Source organism: Bactrocera neohumeralis, chromosome 4 (genome assembly GCF_024586455.1).
Source record: "Bactrocera neohumeralis isolate Rockhampton chromosome 4, APGP_CSIRO_Bneo_wtdbg2-racon-allhic-juicebox.fasta_v2, whole genome shotgun sequence".
In the NCBI taxonomy this organism is placed as follows: Eukaryota; Metazoa; Arthropoda; class Insecta; order Diptera; family Tephritidae; genus Bactrocera; species Bactrocera neohumeralis.
The window spans coordinates 80,628,702-80,652,295 of NC_065921.1; the positions used below are offsets into that span (position 1 = coordinate 80,628,702).

A 23,594-nucleotide genomic window follows, 5' to 3' on the forward strand; every position below is an offset into this window, starting at 1 on the left:
TCGTTTAAGAAGTGCCACTGGGAGAAGTTCGAAAGGGCTCTACAACCTTCTTGGATATTTTGAATGAATGTTACCATGCCTGGGCACTAAATCTTTCAAACCTTTTAATTCCCTAGGCCATCTTAGCCAGTCTCCAGGCCTTCGGAACCTGGCCTAATCTCACACAGTTCACGTGCAGTTAGCTGTATGACATCATGAGCGCCCGTTCGGAAAAAGCTCCCACGTCGGTGACAAGGATTTCAGGCCCATTAATCTATCCTCGTTTCCGTTGAAGACGTTAAATAGACTCATGAACATCAGAAGACCGAAGGGAAAATCCAGCATGCTTACATAAAAGTCAGGTCGGTCTGTTTTACAGGATGCAATGTCACGGCTAGAGGGAGTCCTTACGCACAAGGAATTAGCTGCTAGAAATGTGCGACCTTAATCATTGGAAGTGATTAAAGGCCTCGAAAACTTTGAGTTGTAATCTAACCTCAAGCAGTCTTCTCTACGACGGAACGGTCGTGGAAGGATGGGAAAGTGTAAAGACATCTGAAAAGTTAAGCGTTCTCAATTTAAAATGGCCAAAATTGCGCTGTCTTTTACCAGATATCGAATATGAGGATCTCGTGGTTTGTGTCAGACTTTTTGTCGAAAATGATATAACAAGAAACTGATATTACTTACGTCGTCATTTTTATTTTCGACAAAACGTCTGCCACAGATAACGAAATAATTCCCCTAGTTCTCAATACTAATTTTTGATATTTTGGTCGACTTTATACTACATATGTATCGGTGGTATACAGATAAGATATATCAACAGTATAAGTATACCTATTATTTTGTATATGTAATTTACTACCGAAAGTTGATGAAATATGTCGAAAAATTCTCCAAACCGATCCTTCTAACATGGCTAGAGCATATAATATTCCGTTGCATCCGAACTAAGGCCTTTCTTACTAGGTTTGTTACCATTTTGTTATAAATTAGTATTATTACTTTGCTCGAGAGTGCAACAAATTTTAATAACTTTAATTCGGTGATATTTTTGAGCACTTAGCTTGCATTAATTAGTATATAGTATGTATGTATGTATGCATTAGATTATAGCAAGTTTTTTGACCTTAAATTGCGTTGTGGTCACTTAATAGAATCAGCGCTGTTGGAATTTGCATTTAACTTTGTTTACAACTGCTATTAAAATTGGCATTTAAGACTTTTAGAACTTACACATTATATTATACATACATAGAATATATACAGAAAACCGCTTAAGTTGAGTGCATGTGCACTTGAATATATTTTTTTTTGTTTTTTATGCTTTAGAAGTTACTATTTTATAGGGGTCATATGCTATAACTGTGTATAGAGTGCTTTATAAAAAATGCTACAAAGTACTGTAAGCAAGCGAGCTGAGAACGAAAGATATGAAGAGAGTGTGAGATAATCATAACTGGTTCGTTTGTGGAATTTGGAGTTGTATAGAGATCTACAAGTTGTTTGTTATTGTTTTATTTTGGTTTTTTGACGGCAAACACATTCACCAGATATTTTGAGAGAATGCTGACCAGTTGATAGTCCTTGATCTGAAAAAATTTGGTTCCATTCCGGCTAAGTAAAACCAAATGTCTAAGTCGCTATACTTATCCTCAATGATTTGAAAGATTTGCTGATTATAACGGGTGATCGAAGTAGAGGTATTTTTCAATAACCTTTTTTAACAGATCACGCGTGAGTCGTGTCAGGTGTCATGTTATTTTTGTTCAGTATTGTTTGACATTTCATCTTGCAAAGAGTTAGGCCTGAACAACTTTTACAAATCGTTCAACTTTATTATGAAAATTCACGAACTGTAAAGAATATGTTTCGCGCGCTTTGCTTAACTTATGGTCAACATAATCGTCGGCCTGCTGAACGTAGTATTCGCAACAGCATCAACTATCTTGAGACTCAGCATTCTTTATTGGATAATATTCGACGGAATAAACCAGAACGCAGTGAGCTGAGAGTGTGCACGAATACTGTGGAGAGTCGATTCGGCACCGTTCGCAGCAACTCGCTCGACCATACCAAGCAACATCGCTTCGCTCTATGGGCTCTTGAAAAGTTCCAAGAAGATCTGACGCTTTCGAGCCAAGTTTTGTTCAGTGATGAAGCACGCTTTTGGCACAATGGGTATGTAAACAAGCGAAATTACCGCATGTGGGACGAAGAACAACCTAAAGAGATATATCTGCCATTGCATCCAGAAAAAACAACGGTTTGGTATGGTTTGTGAGCCGGTGGAATCATCGATCCTTATTTTTTAAAATGATGCCGCTGAGAACGTAACCATCAATGGAAATTGAAGCTCGTGATCTCGGCGCCACTTCCCATACATAAACTTATATTTATCTCGATTAGTTTTAGGTGATACACACAATCGTTAGGTGAACCAAACCATCACACTCTGTAGTAACTTAAGTATAAAAAATATTAATTTAATAATTTTTTTAAATAAATATATTTATTTTTTTATACAAAATTTAAATATTAATCCTAACTGTGCTATTTACCATATCTAAATTTTGGTGATTTTGTATACAAGTCCATATATAAGGCGTTAGTTTGTCCACGAAACTCTCGTTGAACCTTTTTGAACAGTTCATTTTGGCGAATGCTTCCATGCTGTAAAGAGACAACTGCAACGCCATGCCGAATAGGATAAATAACCATACAATCACATTTCCAAACCGACCACTTAACGGCAGATGCATTATTATATAACTGAGAATACCGAAGCATATGTAATTTACGGGCAAGAACAACTGCAAGGCCAAACTGATTATTAGCTCATGCACGAGGGCAGAGATTGTCACAACCGCGAAGGAGCAGACATAGCGATTAGAGCACACATAGCTGTAGCAATCCTTATAGATGTACTCATACAACCAATCCTGTACCAAACTATTCCACCTGATAAAATAATCGCGATAATTTGTAACACACCACCAATTTGTAAAGAATCTACGATCACCGAAGTGTAACAGCTCAGCAAAAAGATTTTGTACCGAATACAACAACATATAAATAAACAAGAGTAGGCATAGTGTTGAAGGCATTAACATGCCATAGAAACACTCAATAACAGTCGACCAATGTGGTGCCGTAACGCCGAATTCACGGTAGTAGGGTCTCATGAAACGCTCGTAAAAGAAGGTGAGGTAATAGATGGCAAGGAGAATTTCCATTAAACGCGCCCAAACAAAGGTCCAACGTATCGGTGCGTTAGTACGCGGATATGAGGTGCGATAGATCAGCACCGGCGCAAATAGAAAGTAAATATAGTGGTCTAGACCCGGCAGTTGGATCGTGCTGTTAGTTGTGGACGCTGTATCGGCGCTTTGGCCAATTGTTGAACGTACAAAGGCGTGCATTTTCATTACGAGCCGCGTGCTCTCCATTAAGATAAAGAGCGCTGAGCCCAAACGTAAGTCGTAGTGTAGACAGCATAGCGCGCACAAGCAAAAGCTCGCGCAGATCGTTGCGATGTAGCATGCTAGGAACACCGCATTTATGAATGACTTGTAGATAGCTGCGAAGAGAGGTTTAAAAGTTAGTTTATTTGTCTTATTATGAAGTTGAATGGCTATGTTACCGTGCTTGCTTAAAGCGTGTATTTTTAGCCATAAGGAGACACCAAAGTAGACTAGAAACGCGCTGATATGCATAATAAACCAACAGCCAATAGCATAGGGAAGTCCTTTGAAACCAGGTTCCATAGTAAGCCAGCCAAGGTAAATTCTTTTATAAAATATTTAACCACAGAATAAATTAGCAGTTGTTAATATTTGGCTACAAAATAATGGTTAGGACTAAATTTTTTTCAATAGTAAGTAAAAAAAAGTAAGGGGTTACACGGATTTTCTCTGTTAAAAAACAGCCTCTTTTCAAAATTTTTTTCTCATATAAAAGATGAAATATTTTATTAGAATTTTTTATTGTTACAAACATACACTATAAACAAAGAAATACTGAAATTTTTGGAAAAAATATTTTAAACTCGGCCATTGCGACGTCATTTCCGGTGACCCCACGGAAAAAGTTGCGACCGCGTTGGCAGCATAACTCTTTACAGGATCAGCTGAAGTGAAAAAATTAAGTGCTTTTAGCTAAAAACTTAACTTAAAACTTTGACGAAGGAAAAATAAAAACTGAAAATCGGATTTTTGGCAGACTTTTTTACAAAAAAAAAAATGAAAATTTCGCGACATTTTTTTTCATACATATATGTAGTTGTAATCGAAAAAACATCCTTCGTCCAAGTCTTTAAGAATTGTATTTCAAAGACTTGTGTAAAATTTCATGTAGATCAGTTTGAGTAGTTCTCTAGAAATCTTGCCAAACGACTTCAAAAACACAGTTTCGAGAAAAACGCGTTTAAAGGCGGCGCACTTAGCCGCACAAGTTTTCAATTCTGTATCTCCGAAACTATTACTCGGATCAACTTGAAAATGTAGGACAATATTCTCGACGGGTTGTAGAATTTAATAAGACGATAAAAAATTTCGATTTTTTGAAACCCGTAAACCCATGTAACTCCTTAAATCAGTGAGAATGTATGAGTTTTGTTCCTGTAGCGGCAGCAAGCAATACAAAAAGTTTTTTTGTGGCATGCGGCCGACTTCACAGTCCTTGCTTAGATAAAACTCCGGGTCTGAACCGTTTACTTAGACCCGTTGGTCGTGGGAACAAGCTAATACGTCTAAGTCATAATGGCTGATAATCTCTGTAAATTTTAATTATTTACAGCTAAAACTTGCTAGCATTTTGTATGTAGTCGTATGTGACATTCACCGGTCGTGTGTTTGCCGCAAACGAAGTCGGTCATGGAAAGCAAGAGTTTGCGCGGTTGCTAAGAAAGCTTCGACTGCTAAGTAATTATATGTGCATAGATAATAGCATAATATAATATATTTAAATTAATTTATTTTTATATTAAAAAAAAAAGTTTATTTTATATAAAAAAACATTCAAAAATAATAAAATAATATTTAGAAATTTTAATATAAAGCAACACTTGTTTTGTTTTAAAAAAATGCCTTTATAATATTTAAATAAAGTAACAAAATGAAAGAAATCAGTATTTAAAAAATTATAATATAAAATTTAAAAGTTTTTTTTTACAAAAAATAACATATTTGTAATATTGAATTAAAAAAAAATAATAGTCAGGAATTTAATCTTTTTATTTTTAAATGATGGGAAATATCAAAAAAAAATTATAACAATATTTACAATTTTTGTAAATAATATTACAATTTTAAAAAATTATATTATAATATTTATTAATTGTATTATTTACCTTAATATGATGGAAAATTAAAAAAAAAAAAAATAATAATATAATATTGACAAAGAACAAAAAAGTTAAAGAAAAAAAAGTATTAAAAAAACATAAAATAATTGTTAGAAATTTAATTTTTTTGCATTAAAATAATAGAGAGTTACAAAAAAAAAAAAAGAATTACAAAATTTAAAATAATATTTATAACTTACATATGTATTTATTAAATAACAAATTAATATTTATAAATTTTTTCACGTTTTTAAAATATTTTCTTTATAATTTTTAAATCAAATAATAAAATGAAAGAAAATAATATTTAAAAAATTATAATATAATATTAGTAAATTGTATTTTTTTACCGCAATTTGACAGATAATTAATTTAATAAATATTAACATATTAATAATATTTAAATAAATTAATGAAAACAAGAACATGCTTAAAAAACAAAAACATATTAGTTGAAAATTAAATTTTTTATTTTAAATTGATAGAAAATTAAAAAAAAAATATTTAAAACATTGTAAAAGAAAAGTCGCTTATTATTTTTAAAATAGTTTCTTTATAATTTTTAAATAAAAAAATAAAAAAAATTATAAAATAATAATATAATATATTTTTAATAATAAAAAAACCTTCAACTATTATTTTATTATTCTCTAAATAATATTTTTATTTTTTATTTTATGTAAAAATTATAAAAAAAAAAATATTTTAAAAAGAAGAACAGATTCATACAAAATGAAAAAAAATATTATTTTTATTTTGCTTTGCTACGACTAGTCATCACTTTATAAAATTTTGTCTTTTAGAAAAATGTCAAAACCATCTCCTGTTTAGCGATAGTGCCACATTTTTCATATACTAAAATACATTATTTCAAATTATTAGCGACTCACCTGCCATAGGTGAAATAATCGTGACAAATTGTATATGTTATTAGATAAAACATCGCCACTAAGAATATATTATATATGGTTTGTATGTGCTCATCCTTTAACATTTCCGTCATATACGATTCGGAGTGTTTGAATACTTTTTCATGTAACGGTTTTGGTTTTGATACCTTAGAAAGCGTTACTTTCTTATTTTCGTCTATTGAGCTGGGGTTTTTTATGGCTACCGTCGTGTCCGCATTACTTTGATTCGCTGCAAGAACCATGTTTTTAATTTTGACTGTGATTTGAAATGTCTACTGCAACAGGCTTTTGCTGGCGTATGTAATAATAAACAACTAAAGTAGCCGCTTTTGTTACTAAACCGCTCTAATTAACTGTATTCAACTAACTAAATTGTGTATTAAGCGGGAGATTAAGAGAGTGTAACGTAAGAAGTTTTTTATATTTCAAAATATACAGAGTGATCGAAAAATAATGTGAATTTTTATTGTGATGGTTGTATTGATATGGAAATAACGGTTTTATTTAAAGGTAGTTACTAATATAACTATTATTTTAATATTAAATATTTTAATATTTTTTATAATAAAAAATCTCTAAAACGATTATTTTTATCATTTCATTTGATTCCTTTCTTAGATTAATAGATTTATTTTTCATATAAATATAAGCTAAGGACGATAGAACGCCTTTATGGATATTCTAATTATTATCTATCTATTATTATCTATTTTTCAACTACAGTTATGTAATATAATAATTAATTCTCGTACACAATTTTGTTATGCTGATGCTTTGGTACAAATAATTTTATCATGCAATCTAATTAGATATTAAACAACAACACGTCGCGTTGCCAACTTTAAGCAAATTGGCAGACAACAAATTCTTGCAGTTTTTTATATCAAGCAATTATTAATTTTAAAATGGAACATATCATTAACATCAAATATCTTTAAGCGTTTTCTAATTCTAAATATATTTATATATTTAAACTTTAAGCAAAACCCTTCAAAGCATTAAAAAATGTCTGCAACAATTGCTAATAATGCGTGTGGTGAGCTGACAACCCTACACACAAGGGTAATACTAATTGGCAACGCTGCGAAAGTTCTACTGTCAAACCGTTTAGTGACGTGTATTGTGAGTTTGGAAAAATTTTATAGAACTGTGAAATTCTAAATTGAATTTCACGTCAATGGCTTTTTAAAGCCAATGATAAAATCAATTCATATTAACGCTTGTTGAATGTAATAATTGTTTGATTAATTAAACTTTTACAACATAATTCCTTTTACATATTGTGTTGGCTGAAACACGAGTTGGGGGAAAAAGAATTACAGGCGAACGTCACTTAATCAAAAAAAGCGAACAAGAACTTAAAAGCATAGGGTGCAAGGAGGTTCACGGGTTGCGCTCCGTTTGCAGTGGTGGTTGTGCGGCAGTATAAGAAAAGTGTCAGGCGAGACTAAGGAAAATGAGGAAATAGAAACGTGAGCATAAATTACAGATCGAAGGGCCGAAGGGGTTAAATTTTTGTGAATACGCGCTGTTTAAGTGCAAACGCGACGACTGGCCGACGTTGGATATCTGGTGCACTTTTACTTGAATTTTTGGTTTATCTTTATATTTTAGTTTATCTACGCATATTTTCAAAAAAAAGTTATAGTGTCTGGCACAAAGAAGTTGGCTTAATCAAGTGACGGCAATAAACGAAATACAATTATAAACAACACCTGTGCCAGTTACTGGTAGCAGACGTTAAAAAAACTACAGCAATGATGGATGAGGACACAAGTACTTCGTCTGGAGGCGGTGTGAAGCTATTCTTCGTACGCCTATCACAAGTGAGTTTCAAATAAAAAGTTGTTGAATACTTTTTAATAATAAATTCTTGTATAGATGTACCAATCGACGCTGGATCGCTGGACACCACATACTAGAATGCGATGGGCGGGTGCAATTGTGATTTTATTGCTCTTCCTGCTACGCATTTTCATCTACCAAGGCTGGTATATAGTGTGCTATGCGCTGGGAATATATCATTTAAATTTGTTTATTGCATTTCTAACACCAAAAATCGACCCGGAATTCGATCCATACGAAAATGATGGTAAGAGCAATTGTTAATTAATGAAAATAATTTAAAACAATTTTTGCAAAAATATACCACGTACTACAATAACTGTAATATTGTAATAGTGCTTGCGGTCGTTTGACAGTATTGCAACGTTAGTTGTTCTTTAAAAGAATGCAATAAGTTAATAAGGGGGATGGTAATTTTCGAAGAACTTTTTTCATAAGTTGACAGTTTATTGATTTTTTTGTTGCTTCATCGTGCTTTGGCATGCATTACTAAGTCATATGTTAGTCGTAAAATATTTTTATTTTTTGAAGGTATATTTCAATAAAATTAAAATTAATACATCAGGTTGCAAAGAGAAAAAATTAAAAGTATAAATATTTTGAAAGCCGTAAAACAATAAGATTTCTTATAAAATAAATCTGTCTTAAGTAAAATGCTCTATTTTTTGTGTGTGTTTTGCGTCTCTTTCAGAAGATGGTCCCAATTTGCCAACACGTAGTAACGAAGAGTTCCGGCCGTTCATACGACGTCTACCGGAATTCAAATTTTGGCTGTCGATCACGAAAAGTACAATCATCGGTCTGATATGTACATTCTTTGACTTCTTCAATGTGCCTGTTTTCTGGCCTATACTCGTCATGTACTTCATTACACTCTTCTGCATAACAATGAAGCGGCAAATTAAGGTAGGCTTAAACTAATCATTTACATGCATATACATATTCATATTGTTATTGTTTTTGTTTTATCTTTTTGCATTGTGCAGCATATGATTAAGTACAAGTATCTGCCATTTACACGGAACAAGCCGCGCTATCAACGTGTTGGTGAGTCACAGGCAACGACAAAGTGACAATTAGCCGCACAGACACTGCAAAAAACAAACGACAACCAATCGACAACGGGTATTACGTCGATACACGAGCAAAGAACAACAACAACAACAACTACAGCAACAGTAGCAGCAGCAACAGCAGCAAATACAACGATTGCCACCACGGCAACAACAGCAACATCGTTACCAGCTGCACCATTGGCAGCTGCGACTACGTTAGCAACAACAAACATAGCAAAACCACCGCAAATTATAACTATTGAGTAAATTCAACTAAAGTACACAATAACATAAACTACAACTATAAACATGAACACTAACAAAAACAAACTATCAACAAAACAAAAGGAAAACTAAACATTTACAGAAACATTTCAAAAATCATGCAAAGTCAGCTAGCAGCTATCAGTATTTTATTTAATTTCAACACTTGAAAATACAATTTTCGCCGCCGCCATAATTCTACACACACACACACACACACACACACACACACACAAACACACACACACAGTTTTAATATGAACTGGAATTTTGCAATTTCTTCAAATTCTTACTAATTTGCGCGTGCCAAGTGCATTATCTAACATTTCATTTGCTTGACATTTTGTTGTTAGCGTTTGCTTAAGTTTATAAAAAAAAATACTTGTTGTTCTTAGCGGCATAAACGTTGTAAAATCCAACTAATTTCTCTAACCGGCTATGATTTCACGCCTATTCAGTTAGTTGGCTGGGTTCTACAACGTTAATGCTTATTGTCGTGCAGTGTCCTGTGCAAAAGAAATATAACTTTTAGTGGCATTTGTCCATCTTTGTCTTATAACTAAGATTATCTTTGCTTCAATATTTAAAACTTAAAAAACTTTTTATTTGTATGCAATGTTAATAATTATTATTACTATTATTATTATTTTTTTTAGTTTAATTTGAGCGTGTCAGTGGCCGTGTCACATAAATCAATCATACAAAGCACATTGTATCTGTAACGTTTGTATGTAAATAGCGTGCAATAAAGCATACAAAAAATTGTCAAACGGCGTGACGTTGTAGTGGCAACAGCCATCATTTCATACCTACATATGTATATGATACCGGGGTGCACTATAAAACTACTTTGGCTTAAAGCGCTTGAATTGAATTTTGGTTTAAAGTAATATATATTTATATATTAATCATTATTATTAATTATGCTTAGTAATTTTATGTGTACACCTGTATTGAACTTGTTCCGAACCTAAATATACACATTCTAACGAAGTGTGCAACACCTTCTAGACAATTAAGTACATTAATGGATGCTATTAATTTAGTTTACCCACAAATGCTGTTTCCTAATGGTAGCAGCTAATTAGAAAATCAACAAAATTTTAAATAATTTTCAAAACTCGCATTTGCACGTTAATTTTGTCCTTCAGTTTTGTATACAAAAAAAGCTTTTCTCAACTTCAATTTGTAGTAATGTTGTAATTGCGTAAAATATAATTTTTTGTTAACAATACAACACTAATTAGCAGTTATATGCGTTAGATAACATTTGTATATAGCGCCTTTTCCACACAGCAAGTCTTCATTTCCATTTTGAAATATTTTTGAAAAGTTCACAAATATGTAGGTTATGCGTCAATGTTGACGAATTGCTGATTGTAAAACACATAAGGAATGAAATACATACCTACATACATCTATACTAAGCGCATGTGTGAGTTGCCAAGTTGAAACTGGGTACAGTGTACGATTGTAATAAATAACAATACCAAATCATTTGAATAAAATACAAATACAAATAAAATAACTTAAGTCGAAAAAGCTGTTCTTTTATATTTTTGTTTTGCAAATATTTCGTGAAAGTGAAAAGAAACAAGTATTATTAGTCATATGTGGTCTAGGTAATGTTTTCGCCTAAGATTATCTATTTTAGACACAAAGATACACTGTTATGAGTAAAACACGCTCTTTTATTTTCATTGAGATAACTTACATGTTGGCCGATATATGCGGTATAAAGTCAACCGGAAGTTCGAAAATCCTTTTTAAGGTATATGGGGAGTATTAACCGGATTCAAGCCATTTTTGACACACACTATTATAAAGAAAAGATTATCTCTGAATTTCAAGCAGATATTTCGCAAATACAGGTCCAGATATTCGGTACATAGGGGCTTCAACAGTTTTGGTTCGATTTGGACAATTTTCGGTTCCAATGCCGCTTCAAAGGACACTATTCGTGTCAATAAGTCACACCAATTTTTCTAAATTTTTAGCCCACAGGTGGCGCTTGGTAATGCGACCCCGAATACGAGCATCTACGAACTCGTCCTCTCTTTTTTAGAGTTTGCACAGACAGATAGACGGACAGACAGACCGTTATACACATATACATCACCTTTTTTTATATAACTCGATTAGTTTAAGGTGATACAAACAACAGTGTTTATAATACTAAAGTCTTCAAGTATAGATCGTACAGTTTAGGTCTCTGCAAGTGTTTGATATTGAGTTTCTTTTGCATAGCCTTGTTCCTAACAGCACCGCCTCTGAGTGACCTAAAGAGTCATTTAGCATGTTCATACGCAGTTGTTGTCGTCGAGTGTCTGAAACATCTCGGTAGTCTTACCTTCGGCAAACCAGAAACATAGTCGGAACTGACATTGCCGTCCCGTCCCAAAAAATTGGTGATAAGCTCAAAGCGCGTCGAATGTTTTCAGAGCTTGTCAAGCTCTTTGTACTCACGAATTTTGGTTTCTCTCTTTTTTGTCTGTAAATGCGACTTGCTTCCTTCTCCTGCTCTCGGTATCTATCCATCCCGCATGTGTTGTGGTCGATTATAAGGTTGCGAGGTAGGCAGTCTGCCTTCTCTCCGCTGCGACACTGCACTCATAATCGTAGCAGCTATTCTTTCGCCTTTTCCGTTTGCAGCTGTTCGTAAGGAGCTTGAAATTGCGTTCCACAGTTCCCTTATACCGCAGCTCTTAGAGAGCAGGAGTGCAAGTCGAGTAGAAAATCGTTCTGCTGTCTGTTGTGATTTCAGCTTCTCGACGTCGAACCTTCTTGTGTTTGTTGGCGTGCGTTTTTTGCTGCACAGAGGCGTCTGCGAATCTTGGCTGCAACAAGGTAGCGGTCCGAATCAATGTTAGGACCTCGGAACGTACATACGTCTAAAACACTGGAGACGTATCTTCCATCTTACTTAACATGATAGATCCGGAGAGAGGTAGCTTAATAAATTTTTCTATGCTGGAATCTAGTACTACAGATAACCATACCTTGAGCCTCGGCGAAGTCGATCGGCCTCAACCCATCCGAATTTGCGCTCCTTTATATGGCCACTGTAGTAAACACCACACGGACCTCCTCGCCTCAGTCCTTGTCCTCTTCTTCTTCTTAATTGGCGTAGACACCGCTTACGCGATTATAGCCGAGTTAACAACGGTGCGCCAGTCGTTTCTTCTTTTCGCTACGCCAATTGGATATTCCAAGCGTAGCCAGGTCCCTCTCCACCTGGTCCTTCCAACGGAGTGGAGGTCTTCCTCTTCCTTTGCTTCCCCCGGCGGTTACTGCGCCGAATACTTTCAGGGCTGGAGTGTTTTCATTCATTTGGACAACATGACCTAGCCAGCGTAGCCGCTGTCTTTTAATTCGCTGAACTATGTCAATGTCGTCATATATCTCGTACAGCTCATCGTTCCATCGAATGCGATATTCGTCGTGGCCAACGAGCAAAGAACCATAAATCTTTCGCAGAACTTTTCTCTCGAAAACTCGCATCGTCGATTTCCAGTCCATCGCATTTCTTGGACAGCGGTGATGTCTGCCTTTACTCTAACGAAGACATCAACCAGCTGGGCAGCGGAACCTTCTCAATTAAAGGACCGAACTTTCCAGGTGCATACCCTTAAATCGCCTCTCATCCGAGGCTGTTTTCTTCTTCTCATTGGTAGTGTTTTTTACGTGACGGGTCCCAAACACAACATATAATCCTGGAGAGGAATCTATCACCTTCTCACTTTAGCTCGCCTTCAAACGATGTTTTTTGGCTACCCAGAAGATACTTGGTCTAAGACCGGAAGTCGTGAGCTGCTTGAGCCATACATACATATGTGAAAGAATGGCGCTCAGAGAGCTTTCCTCACTTTCGTGAACTTCTACACAAGGCTCCATCATCCTTTTCTCGAATAGTCACTATAAAAATTTGTGTAAAGTACATATATTCTAAAGGTCTAAACTAGTATTCCAAAGTTGCAAAGCCCGTGAATTGCCAACTGGAGCTTTATTGAGTGCTTTAGAGTGCTCAATAGGACCACTAGCTCAAATGTGACCACTTTTATACCGGTCAACCAACCAACTAATCAATAAGCCATCTTGGGTATTATCAAAATTGTTTATTTATTTTTATTTTTAGCTTAAATTCTATTGATTGATGCCTTAAATTACTGTTATTATATTACATGCATGGTTGCCACTGAATTTTTAATACTAATTCTTTGGATTGAGATTTCTAGTGCTAATTATTTCAGTGTTTTTATAAAATTACATAATTTGTGACTTTTATTAAACTATGAGTAGGACTTATATGTAATGTTTTAAGTAATGCAGTTATAACGTATGACTATTTCTCTGCTTTAAGTACTAAGTTTGTTTACTTAGAAAATATGACTACTTGTTACTAGTTGAGTTGTATGTATAATGATTTTGTTTAAATTAAATATAATAGAGAAAATATTTTTTTTTTAAGTTTTAGTTAAATTATTACTAATATATATATAAGACATTAACTACTATTTTTTTTTATTTTTATTCTTTTTTTATAGCGAAGTATAAAATATTAAATTAAAATAAATAAATAAATAAAAGATGTTGTGAGGCTTCGATATACTAAATAATACTACTGTGTAATATATCTGCATATATATTTAATATATAAAATTATCATGAACTAGCATAAATAGCAGTTAAGCAGCATGAGGACCACGGTCGAGAGCGTTATGGTTGCGGTTTGCAACGCTATCGCTGTACCCTTGTTGAGTGGTGCGCTGTCCATTAGCATTTGGAATGGACAAATGCTGGGTTCCTTCACGTACGTTGTAAAGTTGGGATAGCGTATAATCTCCGACGGCTGTGTAAGAAATGAAGGTAGTATAATTGTAATTAATTTCTATGAAATTATAAGAAATTTGGTTTTATAAGAAAATGAAAGATATTGGTTTTAGATGAAAGATATTGGTTTCAGTCTTGTGGTATATTTTGTAGGCGAAAAGTTGGCTTTAAAGAGTCGTAATGTTTACGAATTTTCATTAAAAAAACTCTGTTTATTAGCCTTAGGCCGCCACGCTAAGCTGTCCAAGTGAGATCCCTCTTAGAATCGATCTCCTAACCTAATCTTAGGCCGAAAAGAAACAAGTATTTGCTTTGATTCAGGCTTGCTTTGATTTTAATTTTTATAGCTCTGAATTCTGGGGTTTTTAAATAAGAGCCCACAGCCTTTTGCCCAGCAACGGCACTTTTTTTTTTTGGAAAATTGAAGGCCGTAAATTAAGTACACACTAACGGTTTCAAAGTTACCCACTTCTTTAGGATAATATCGTCCCCTCAATATTACAATAGCGTATAATTTTTTTTTGGGTTTTGAGAAAATCGAGTTTAAAGTTTTTGTAATTTTCTTATTGAAGGAAATTTCTGAACATGAAATTATGCACCATTTTTTCCAATGACATTTTGACCCACTTTGTGGAAGTAGAATTTGACGAAATTTTGACCAGACATAGAATCAATGATGGAGATTCTAAATATGCAATAAAAAAATAATGGCGTATGAGCACATACGCTATTGTTATATTGAGGGGACGATATATTATATTACTTTGGAAAATTGCGCTCTGGATTTGATAACTGTTTTCAAAACTTAAAAAAATTATTGTTTTCTTTTTTATAGAATAAAATGTAATAATTTTTTCGGATAACTGTTCAGTCACACATTTTCTCCGATGGTAATGATCTCTTAACTAATAGACAGCCACAGGAAAGCTGTGGCAAGCCTAAAAAGCAAGACGAGAACTATTCTAACGAAGACCTCACATCATTTGACCATTCTTTATTGTCTAGGAACTCATATACCATACATTGGTGGCCCAGTCTTTTGGACTGAAAATGTCGCAATCATTTCTAAATCGCTGACAGAAGAGCTATGTATATTGATTGTGAACTTAGTTCATTTTCCTCGAGGCCAATGATTTATAAGATAGAGAGATAGAAAATAATTGAGGTTTCGCACTACAACCTATGGTCTATTGTGCCCTCTCCTATATCACGTATGGTCACAAATGTCCAGCACTCTGTTCCATGTCGGGAAACCGTCAGTTTGCGCAAGAGACTATGACCATGCTGGACAAGTGCTTACTGAGCCTGCAGTGTGGGGCCTCACAGCATGGTATGGTTATGGCTCCATCATACTGAAATCTGAGCTAGACGGCTAGTTTTCGGGCAGTTGACTTGAGGCTCTTAGCCTTGATAAGGAAAATAGACAGCAGTTCGGTACTTCAGATTTAACAACTTATTAGTTTAACCATTAACTAATAGTATATATATTAGGTCGCTCAACATCTTTTAATAATTATGATAAATATTTGCTTGTAAAATTGCTTTAAAATATTACAGTTACTTACTATTGACAGCGACTCATTGGACACCCTACAGAACGTCATATGCTTGCCAGTAATCATGGTTTGCTCGACGCGCTTCGTAAAAAGCGGCTCAGACCAAGGCAACTGCTTCAAATGCGATAAAAATGTGCGGTCATGGAACTCGACGGGATCGGAAATGATCAGCTTGTCTGTAAAAACAGTAAAGTTAAATAATTTTTTGGTTATGATAGAAAAAAAAAACAATTAAAAAAATGAAGATAAAAGTTTTATTTACTGAAAATCAATCAAAATCAATAGTTTCTTGTGCTTATCTGGGAATACAGGGTTTATTCGGAAAGTAATAGGACTGATTTTCTTCCGCCGCGACGGTACTTCGTAGCGTGCGCGCACCGACTAGATTCGGTAGAGGACGTTCTTAGCTAACGAACTGCTGGTCAGTTGTTTCCGAGCACCTGGAGAGTCAGGACAAACATTTTCGCGCGACGTATTTCTGTGAGTGGTGCAAGCTGAAAATGCAGCGTTCGTTAGAGCAGAGGTACGCGACTAAATTCTGTGTGAAACTCGGCAAATCTGCGACAGAGACGTTTGATATGTTCAAGCAGTTCATGGATCTTTGAGTATGATCCCGAGACAAAGAGGCAATCCTCCGAGTGGCACACACCGGCGTCTCATCGCCCAAAAAAGGGAAGAATGAGCAAATCCAAAGTGAAAACGATGTCAATTGTTTTTTTTTTCATCAAAGGCATCGTCCACCATAAATTTGTTCCTCCTGGACGAACAGACAACACCAAGTTTTACGTGGAAATTCTCAAGAGACTCAAACGAAAGGTCAATCGGATCCGGCAAGATATCACAATCGTTTAGAAGTTGCACCACGACAACGCCCCGTCTCACATTGCCTTTCTTTTGAACAGCTACCTAACCAAAGCCGGCATCTCAACACTTCCGCAGCCGCCCTATAGCCTAGATGTGGCTCCCGGACTTTTTTGTTTGCTTGCCAGAAAAGGCCGATGAAAGGGGATCCAAGCAGCATGCACCTCACCTCTCAAGGCTATTCTGGAGAATGCCTTCAATGCTTGGAAATCGTGCTGGCAGCGCTGCATCGACGCAGAAGGTGCCTATTTTGAAAGTTTTTAAAGAATTGTAACGATTGGTTCAACAAGTTTTTTTAAATCGACTCAGGCCTATTACTTTACGGACAACCCTGCATATCCTGTTTGCCGAAAATTTTTAGGGTTCATAAAAATTTGTTCGTCATGTATTGACATGTCCGAGTGAAATTTACTACTCATTTGCTGGAATCGACCAGATCGGACAATGATATCACATATCTCTCATACAATCGATTATTCAGGTTTTTTAAACTTCGCCTTAAAAGTCGCTGCTTCAAAACTGGTTTTAAACCCATAGTCCCTCATGCAAAATTGTTCAGAATGATCTGTAGTAAACGTCTCGCATACGCGATTTTATAGAAAAAAATCGACCCGTATTTCGATTTTTTAAACAGTAATTTTAATAATAATTCTATAACTTTTGGTACAACATAATATTTGTGCTTCCTTAAACTCACTTAGCAATGATTCTTCATACAGTCGCTCTTCATCCGTCATATTTACGCGATTCTTTTTCGTTTTGGCATAAATCGTGTTCGGTATATAGTCCAGGACATTGCTGCAATAAGAATAAAAAAAATAAACCACAATATTAAATAAGCATGGCAGAAATGTATGCTTTAACAGTTATGCGCTGTGCTAGCACCCACCCGTTGTAGAGGAATAAATTCTCCACATCTGTCATGTTGAGCGAGTAAAATTGATAAACGCCAAATGTTTCGAAAAACTCACGCACCGGCGTCATGCTGTAGCAGCCAGCCAACTCAATGCGTGGATAGTAGGTGATAAAGGACAGACACATCTCCTGTTTGGTTGAGTAACCACCGAAGGTCGGATGTTTGCGATTCAATGTCTGTGTTGGTGGTGAAATGCGAGTAAATCGTTAATAAATTATGCAATTTGTCTGCCTGTCGTCCAGTGTAGTCGGCACACTTTGCTGAGGCACGTGGCAATGCCGCTACTTACCTCATAAGCGCAATCGGTAATAATGTAATCGCCCGGTAATACGACGACTTCTTGTTCCAGCTGACGCACCTGCTGGAAGTTGTAATCATAGTTGTCATCCTCGATAATGCGCTCCAGCTCCTTGCCGTCGCGCACGTGACGCAGCGTCATTTTGCGGCCAGCATGATGTGAGTGCAATGTGCCGGAGATGATTTTAATGCCGTCAGCGGGAAACATCTGCGCGCGCACAGTTAAGACAGAGACATATTGTATATAATAAATTGATAAGCAATAATTTGCGGTTTCAATGAAGACAATTATGGTTTTGCTTGTTGTGGTTTTGGTGGTAGCCAAAATATGTCTGTACTCACCACATTTGAGCAGGATGGCCCACAGATGCCAATGTTGCGGTATAGCTTCTGGCCGGGTGGTATGAGCTGTGTGTCCGAAACTGAGACGCCGGAAATCATAATGCCTGCGTCGTTGGCTCGCAAACGACTCGTGTAATGTATGCGAAAGCCCGAGTGATCGACGACTGTAAAGGCGGACGGTGAAGTGTGCAATTATACGCCTTCATTAAAATACCAAATTAACTTACTTTGCTGTGCGTGTGGATTGTCATAGTGTATCTCGAGCATATAATACTTAGCGCCTTGCTTGCCGCCCACCGGTATGCCGACATGCTGTGGCAGAAATTGTCCTGTATACATGGGTGTGTGTAAAAAATGGCGTACAAAATGTAAATATTTTTTTTGAGCCAACATATAATTTACAGCGTGGCATATAAATTTAAAAAATTCGCAACATTGGCATGTAAATTAATTTGCATGAATGTGGCGGGTTATATGTATATGTACACTTGCTGGTATAGCTTTATGCTTATAAAAATATGTAGATATGTACATACCTGTCGAGCCAATAGACCACACCGCCACTGGTGTTATGCATGAGTCCCAATCGTGTGGCGTCAATAAATTACTGTTGCATACCGCGCCGCTGCTCTTCACCCACACCTCCCACGAGTGTGGATCCGAGCCGGGATATGACTTGGTTGTGCATTCAAAGAGTGTCATATGGTGTACAAGCGGTTGGTTGGTGTTGCTGTAATTGAAATTTAAATGAATGCAAATACAATAAGAAACTGAAGAGTGAAGAGTAGATAACAAAAAAAAAAAACAATAAATAGCATACTTCTAGGCGTTTAAGCGATTTCAAATTCTGCAATTTCATAAATGATCTAAATTTTTGTATCGGGTGCTTTCATATTGTTCAAATAACAGCTGATTTTATAATAATTAGTATCTTTTATCACACTGCGGCTGAGTTATGTCGTCATTGTTAAATAATACAAGGCTAACAACAGGACATATGCCTTATGTATACTGGTTGGGACTAATTTTAAACAGAAGCTTTCATGGAAACTTAACTTAGACGCTACTGTAAAGCAAGCAGCTACCGGATTGAACATAAATTCCGCCCACGATATTGTCTTCACTTCCAGGAAAGAGTGCGAAAAGTGCGAGGTTGACAGGGGCGCAAAAAAATAATAAGGATGGATCCAAACTGGATACTTGAATGGTTGTGAGTTTCAGCAAAATTAAATACCAAAATTGCTTTCCGTTCTTTTCCATCAGAGTTCACAGCAATTACAGAAAGTTCTGACGCAGACTTTGCTAACAACAAGGAATATATTTATATATACAGACAGCCAAGCGGCTTTGAAATTACTAAAATATCACTTGGTTTCGTCAAAGGTAGTAAAATAATGTCTTGATCTCTCATTGCATGTAACAAACCTGTAATGGGTTCCAGGACAGGGTTCCCAAACTGAATGCTTGAATGAGGCATGGTGCCTTTTCAGCACTACTGCAGTGCCTTCCCAGCTGAGTTCGAGCAATTAAAGAAAGACTTCTTGTTCTGACGAAGAATGTGCACACAACAAGGAATATATTGATATATACAAACAGCCAAGCGGCTTTGAAATTACTAAAGTCTCACTTGGTTTCGTCAAAGATAATGAAAGTATGACTTGATCTCTTATAGCATCTAACACACTATTTTATGACAAACCTGTAATGGGTTCCAGGGCATAGTAATATCCTTGACAACTGTGTGGCTGATGAACTAGCCAGTGCCTTGCGATTAGACTAGGGAAAAGAGCGAATTTATATGCCTCTGGCTAATTGACAAATATGTTATATTTATAGAGATTTAGCTGAAGCTCGGGGAAGTCTAGCCCTGGCTCAACAAGCAGGTATACGTGGTACGAATAGAATATGAACCGCAAAACTCGACTATTAAACTCAAAAAGAACTAAAGAACTCTAGTAGGAGTACTAACAGAACACTGTCTATTAAGCAGACTGGAAACATCATATAATGACTAGTGTAGAATCTGACAGCAGGTAGAAAAATTCTTTATTGCGAATGCAAGGCTTTGTATAGAAGAAAAAATCGTAACTATCGATCTTGATCTTGGCTTCTAGACGACATTTCGGAGTTTGTACAGATAAAAATTTGTATACAAATTAACTTCTTCAGAAGCAGAGGGTGGTTCAGAGAGGAGATAATAGAGTGAGAAACTGTTAGTCTCAGGGGTTTCAGAGTTTTAGAGATATCGATCGGGAATTTTTCCCAAAAAAAATCTCATTTGTCGAAACCGCGGTTATCCAACTACTATATAGATAAATTACCCTCAAGATCCACGCCGTTAGTTCTGCTTTCTCCAGACTGGATAAGGAAGCGAAGCAAATGGGTCCAGCAGTGAACGAGGGCAAGATGAAATATCTCTTGTCATCAAACAAATAGTCGTCACACACGCGACTTGGCTCCCACATCACTGTTGACAGTCATAACATCGTAGTCGTAGATAATTTCGTCCATCTTGGAACCAGTATTAATATCAAAAACAATGTCAGCCTCGAAATCCAACACAAAATAACTCTTGCCAACAGATAATAGATACTACTTCGGACTAGGTAGGCAATTGAGAAGTAACGTCCTCTCTCGACGAACAAAGACCAAACTCTATAAGTAATTTCTTATTCCCGTCCTGCTATATCGCCCATATGCGGCGTGGGCGATAACAACATCTGATGAGTCGACGTTACGAGTTTTCGAGAGAAAGTTTCTGCGGAAGATTTATGTGCCTTTGCGCATTGGCCACGGCGAATATCACATTCGATGGAACGATGTGCTGTGTGAGATATATAACGACATTGACATATGTAGTTCAGCGAATTAAGAGACAGCGGCTACGATGGCTAGATCATGTCGTCTGAATGGACGAAAACACTTCAGTTCTGAAAATATTCGGCGCTGTACTCGTCGGGGGAAGCTGAGGAAGAGGAAGACTTCCACACCGTTAGAGAGATCAGGCGGAGAAGTACTCGGTTCCACCTGGTATCTCGATTTGGCGCCAAACAGCGAAAAGGGAGAATGCGTACCGGAAGTCTTTGTTTTATTTGAGATCATAAATTCATATTTAGAAACATATTTATGTCCTTACTGAGATTATGCAGCCACTGTATAAATAACTTATGGTTCCATAATTATTATACCAATTATGCCGTTATAAGTTATTATGTAAACGCGTGCCTTACTTTAGCCATTTCATCATCGAAACCATTTCAAACTCACTTTGACATCTCCAATCGCAGTCTGTGGTTGTCACTTGACAAAGAGGTTGAGTGACTGGCTGTGGTAATGCGAGCTACAAGTATATTAATATAAATTCTTAAGAATTTGCCACTTTTACCTGGTAGTAAGCTTTAAAGTACCACAATTGGAGGGGGCTTTAGGAACTTAGATATTTTTTTTTTGAAAAGTGTCTAATATTTTTACGGAGTTTCATTACAGATATGTCAAAATATTAACAATTAAATGCTCCAAATATATTTCTTTGATTTATTTTAAAGTGTTTACACCACAAAGCCTATCTACCTAGGCACCAGTACTGCAACTAGTTGGCCATAAACCAGACTTTCATATGCACAGCAGTCGTGGCAGACGCTAGCAGTGTTGGTTCAATTCAAGGAGGCATGTGCATATACATATGTATATTTTACTCATAGATTGCTTAGCAAATATGTACTTAAGTAGTCACTGGTTTGTGTAATAAAATTTCCTGCTGTGCGATTACAAGCTGTGTGCTCAGTACATTCTGATGTAACCAGTCAATTTTGGTTTGCAATTGATTGACATTTATGCATTTACTTGGCGTATGTATGTATGTATGTATGTACATATATATGATATACATACTTATAAAAGTGATGTGTCTGTATAAAATGAATTTATACGATAAAATTGGTTGCCTTATATGTATGTAATTAAAATGATAAAGTTTCGAAAAATTGATATTTCGAAAAAATATTTTTTTTAGCCTATTTGATTGTCTACAGCTTTAAACCTTAAATAAAATAGTAATAAGCTGTCAAAATGTTTGAAGTGGAAAAAATATGATTTGAAGCTCCAAAATTATATAGTGAGCGCTTAGAAACTGCTCAAAATCGAGTTAAGCTCTTTTTTATTTCTACAATTTATCGCTTTTGCTTATTTTTACTACAATCTAAATATTGTTATTGTTTTTGTAGTTATGTATGTCTGTCAAACATATGTTATTATCTACATATTTGTTTATCTAACTGTATATTTTTTTGGTAAACAATGTCTGAACTCACCTCTCACGTGATAATAATGCTTCATAACCTATTATGTGATGTTTCTCGCTTAGCGTGGGCGCACGTATTATCTTACACCAGTATAGTGTGTCCATGCTGGGCTCAATTGTGACCTAAGCAAAAATATATTTATAAATAAAAAGTTAATTTGAGCTTTCAGTACCAATAGCTTGAGTATTCATAGCGTATAAGAATGTTACCAAAAATTTTATATAATTTTTTTGTTTATAAAATATATAAAGTAAATATATATTTAATATTTTTATGTAATAATATGTATAATGTAATATTAAATTTAAAATTTTTTTTATTAAATTTAAAAACTTTTTTATGAAAAAATTTATTTTTAATATTTTTATTTAATCATTAAAGCGTCAATTTTAGTTTGAGCAATTACGTTTACTTACATTCTGCACTGTAACATCCCATTTGTGTGTGTCAGTGTTGACTTCCTTACGGAACATTGGACCGAGCAAGTTGAGCGATTTGTAACCGCGATTCTTGCCATGTCCCTTTAAGTCGCCATAAATAGGATCGGTTTCGCCGAATGTCCATAGCACTTTGACGGTGTCGACCTTTTTGAAAGTAAGAATATGTATGTTTAAACTAAATAAAATGGTTGAAAGTGCTATTGAGAGGTAAGCTATTAATTAATACAATTTTGCTGCTTTGAAAAATTATTTGTGAAAACCGGTAATATAACCGGTATGTAACAAATGAGTAGGTCAATAAAATCTTATGGAAACAATTTTCTTACATTTCAAAATTAAAAAAATAAATAAAAATAGAAATAAAAGCCATGTAAAATTGCTTAATCAGTATTAATAAAAAAATTATTTGTGAAAACCGGTAATATAACCGGTATGTAATTTAAAGGAAACCGTTTTCTAGCACTTAAGAGTTTTCAAAAAAAAAAAAAAAAAAATTTAAATAAAAGCCATGGAAAATTTCTTAATTTGTATTAATCAAGAGTTTTCAATAACTCGTTATTTTTTTAAACTTTGAATTTGAAATTTTTGAAATTTATAAAACTGTTTTTCAGCCGGTTGTCCACAAAGAAAGTTGACTGTCTAACCGGTAT

General features: G+C 35.2%; 3 protein-coding genes across 7 annotated transcripts in view; 1 reads left to right on the forward strand and 2 right to left on the reverse strand.

Moving 5' to 3' along the window:
- Positions 1-2,513: 2,513 nt before the first annotated feature.
- Positions 2,514-6,603, reverse strand: LOC126755866 (sterol O-acyltransferase 1-like). The gene is made up of 3 exons (XM_050468583.1): positions 6,217-6,603; positions 3,626-3,771; positions 2,514-3,562 (listed from the first exon to the last, which is right to left on the reverse strand). Exons 1-3 carry the CDS (start codon positions 6,477-6,479, stop codon positions 2,514-2,516), a joined length of 1,458 nt encoding a protein of 485 aa, XP_050324540.1. The 5' UTR covers positions 6,480-6,603.
- A 728-nt stretch (positions 6,604-7,331) lies between these two features.
- LOC126756765 (protein RER1) lies at positions 7,332-10,943 on the forward strand. Of its 5 annotated transcripts, none has more exons than XM_050470064.1 (5): positions 7,333-8,063; positions 8,119-8,329; positions 8,774-8,988; positions 9,069-9,129; positions 10,058-10,943. In XM_050470064.1, exons 1-5 carry the CDS (start codon positions 7,995-7,997, stop codon positions 10,060-10,062), a joined length of 561 nt encoding a protein of 186 aa, XP_050326021.1. In that variant the 5' UTR covers positions 7,333-7,994; the 3' UTR covers positions 10,063-10,943. The 5 variants fall into 5 exon arrangements, with proteins under 5 accessions (XP_050326020.1, XP_050326021.1, XP_050326018.1 ...); XM_050470061.1 differs by having other exon boundaries at positions 7,334-7,709; positions 7,852-8,063; positions 9,069-10,943; XM_050470062.1 differs by having other exon boundaries at positions 7,334-7,466; positions 7,852-8,063; positions 9,069-10,943.
- A 2,551-nt stretch (positions 10,944-13,494) lies between these two features.
- The window catches only part of LOC126756762 (MOXD1 homolog 1), a 39,291-nt gene continuing 29,191 nt past the window's right edge, over positions 13,495-23,594 (reverse strand). Inside the window, exons 3-12 of the mRNA XM_050470056.1 lie at positions 22,921-23,088; positions 22,514-22,626; positions 18,740-18,933; positions 18,431-18,532; positions 18,204-18,367; positions 17,854-18,069; positions 17,538-17,740; positions 17,346-17,446; positions 15,797-15,963; positions 13,495-14,250 (exon numbers count right to left, since the gene is read on the reverse strand). Of these exons, the coding sequence (XP_050326013.1) occupies positions 14,071-14,250; positions 15,797-15,963; positions 17,346-17,446; positions 17,538-17,740; positions 17,854-18,069; positions 18,204-18,367; positions 18,431-18,532; positions 18,740-18,933; positions 22,514-22,626; positions 22,921-23,088 (1,608 nt within the window). The 3' untranslated portion in view covers positions 13,495-14,070. The remainder of the gene's footprint in view (positions 14,251-15,796; positions 15,964-17,345; positions 17,447-17,537; positions 17,741-17,853; positions 18,070-18,203; positions 18,368-18,430; positions 18,533-18,739; positions 18,934-22,513; positions 22,627-22,920; positions 23,089-23,594) is intronic.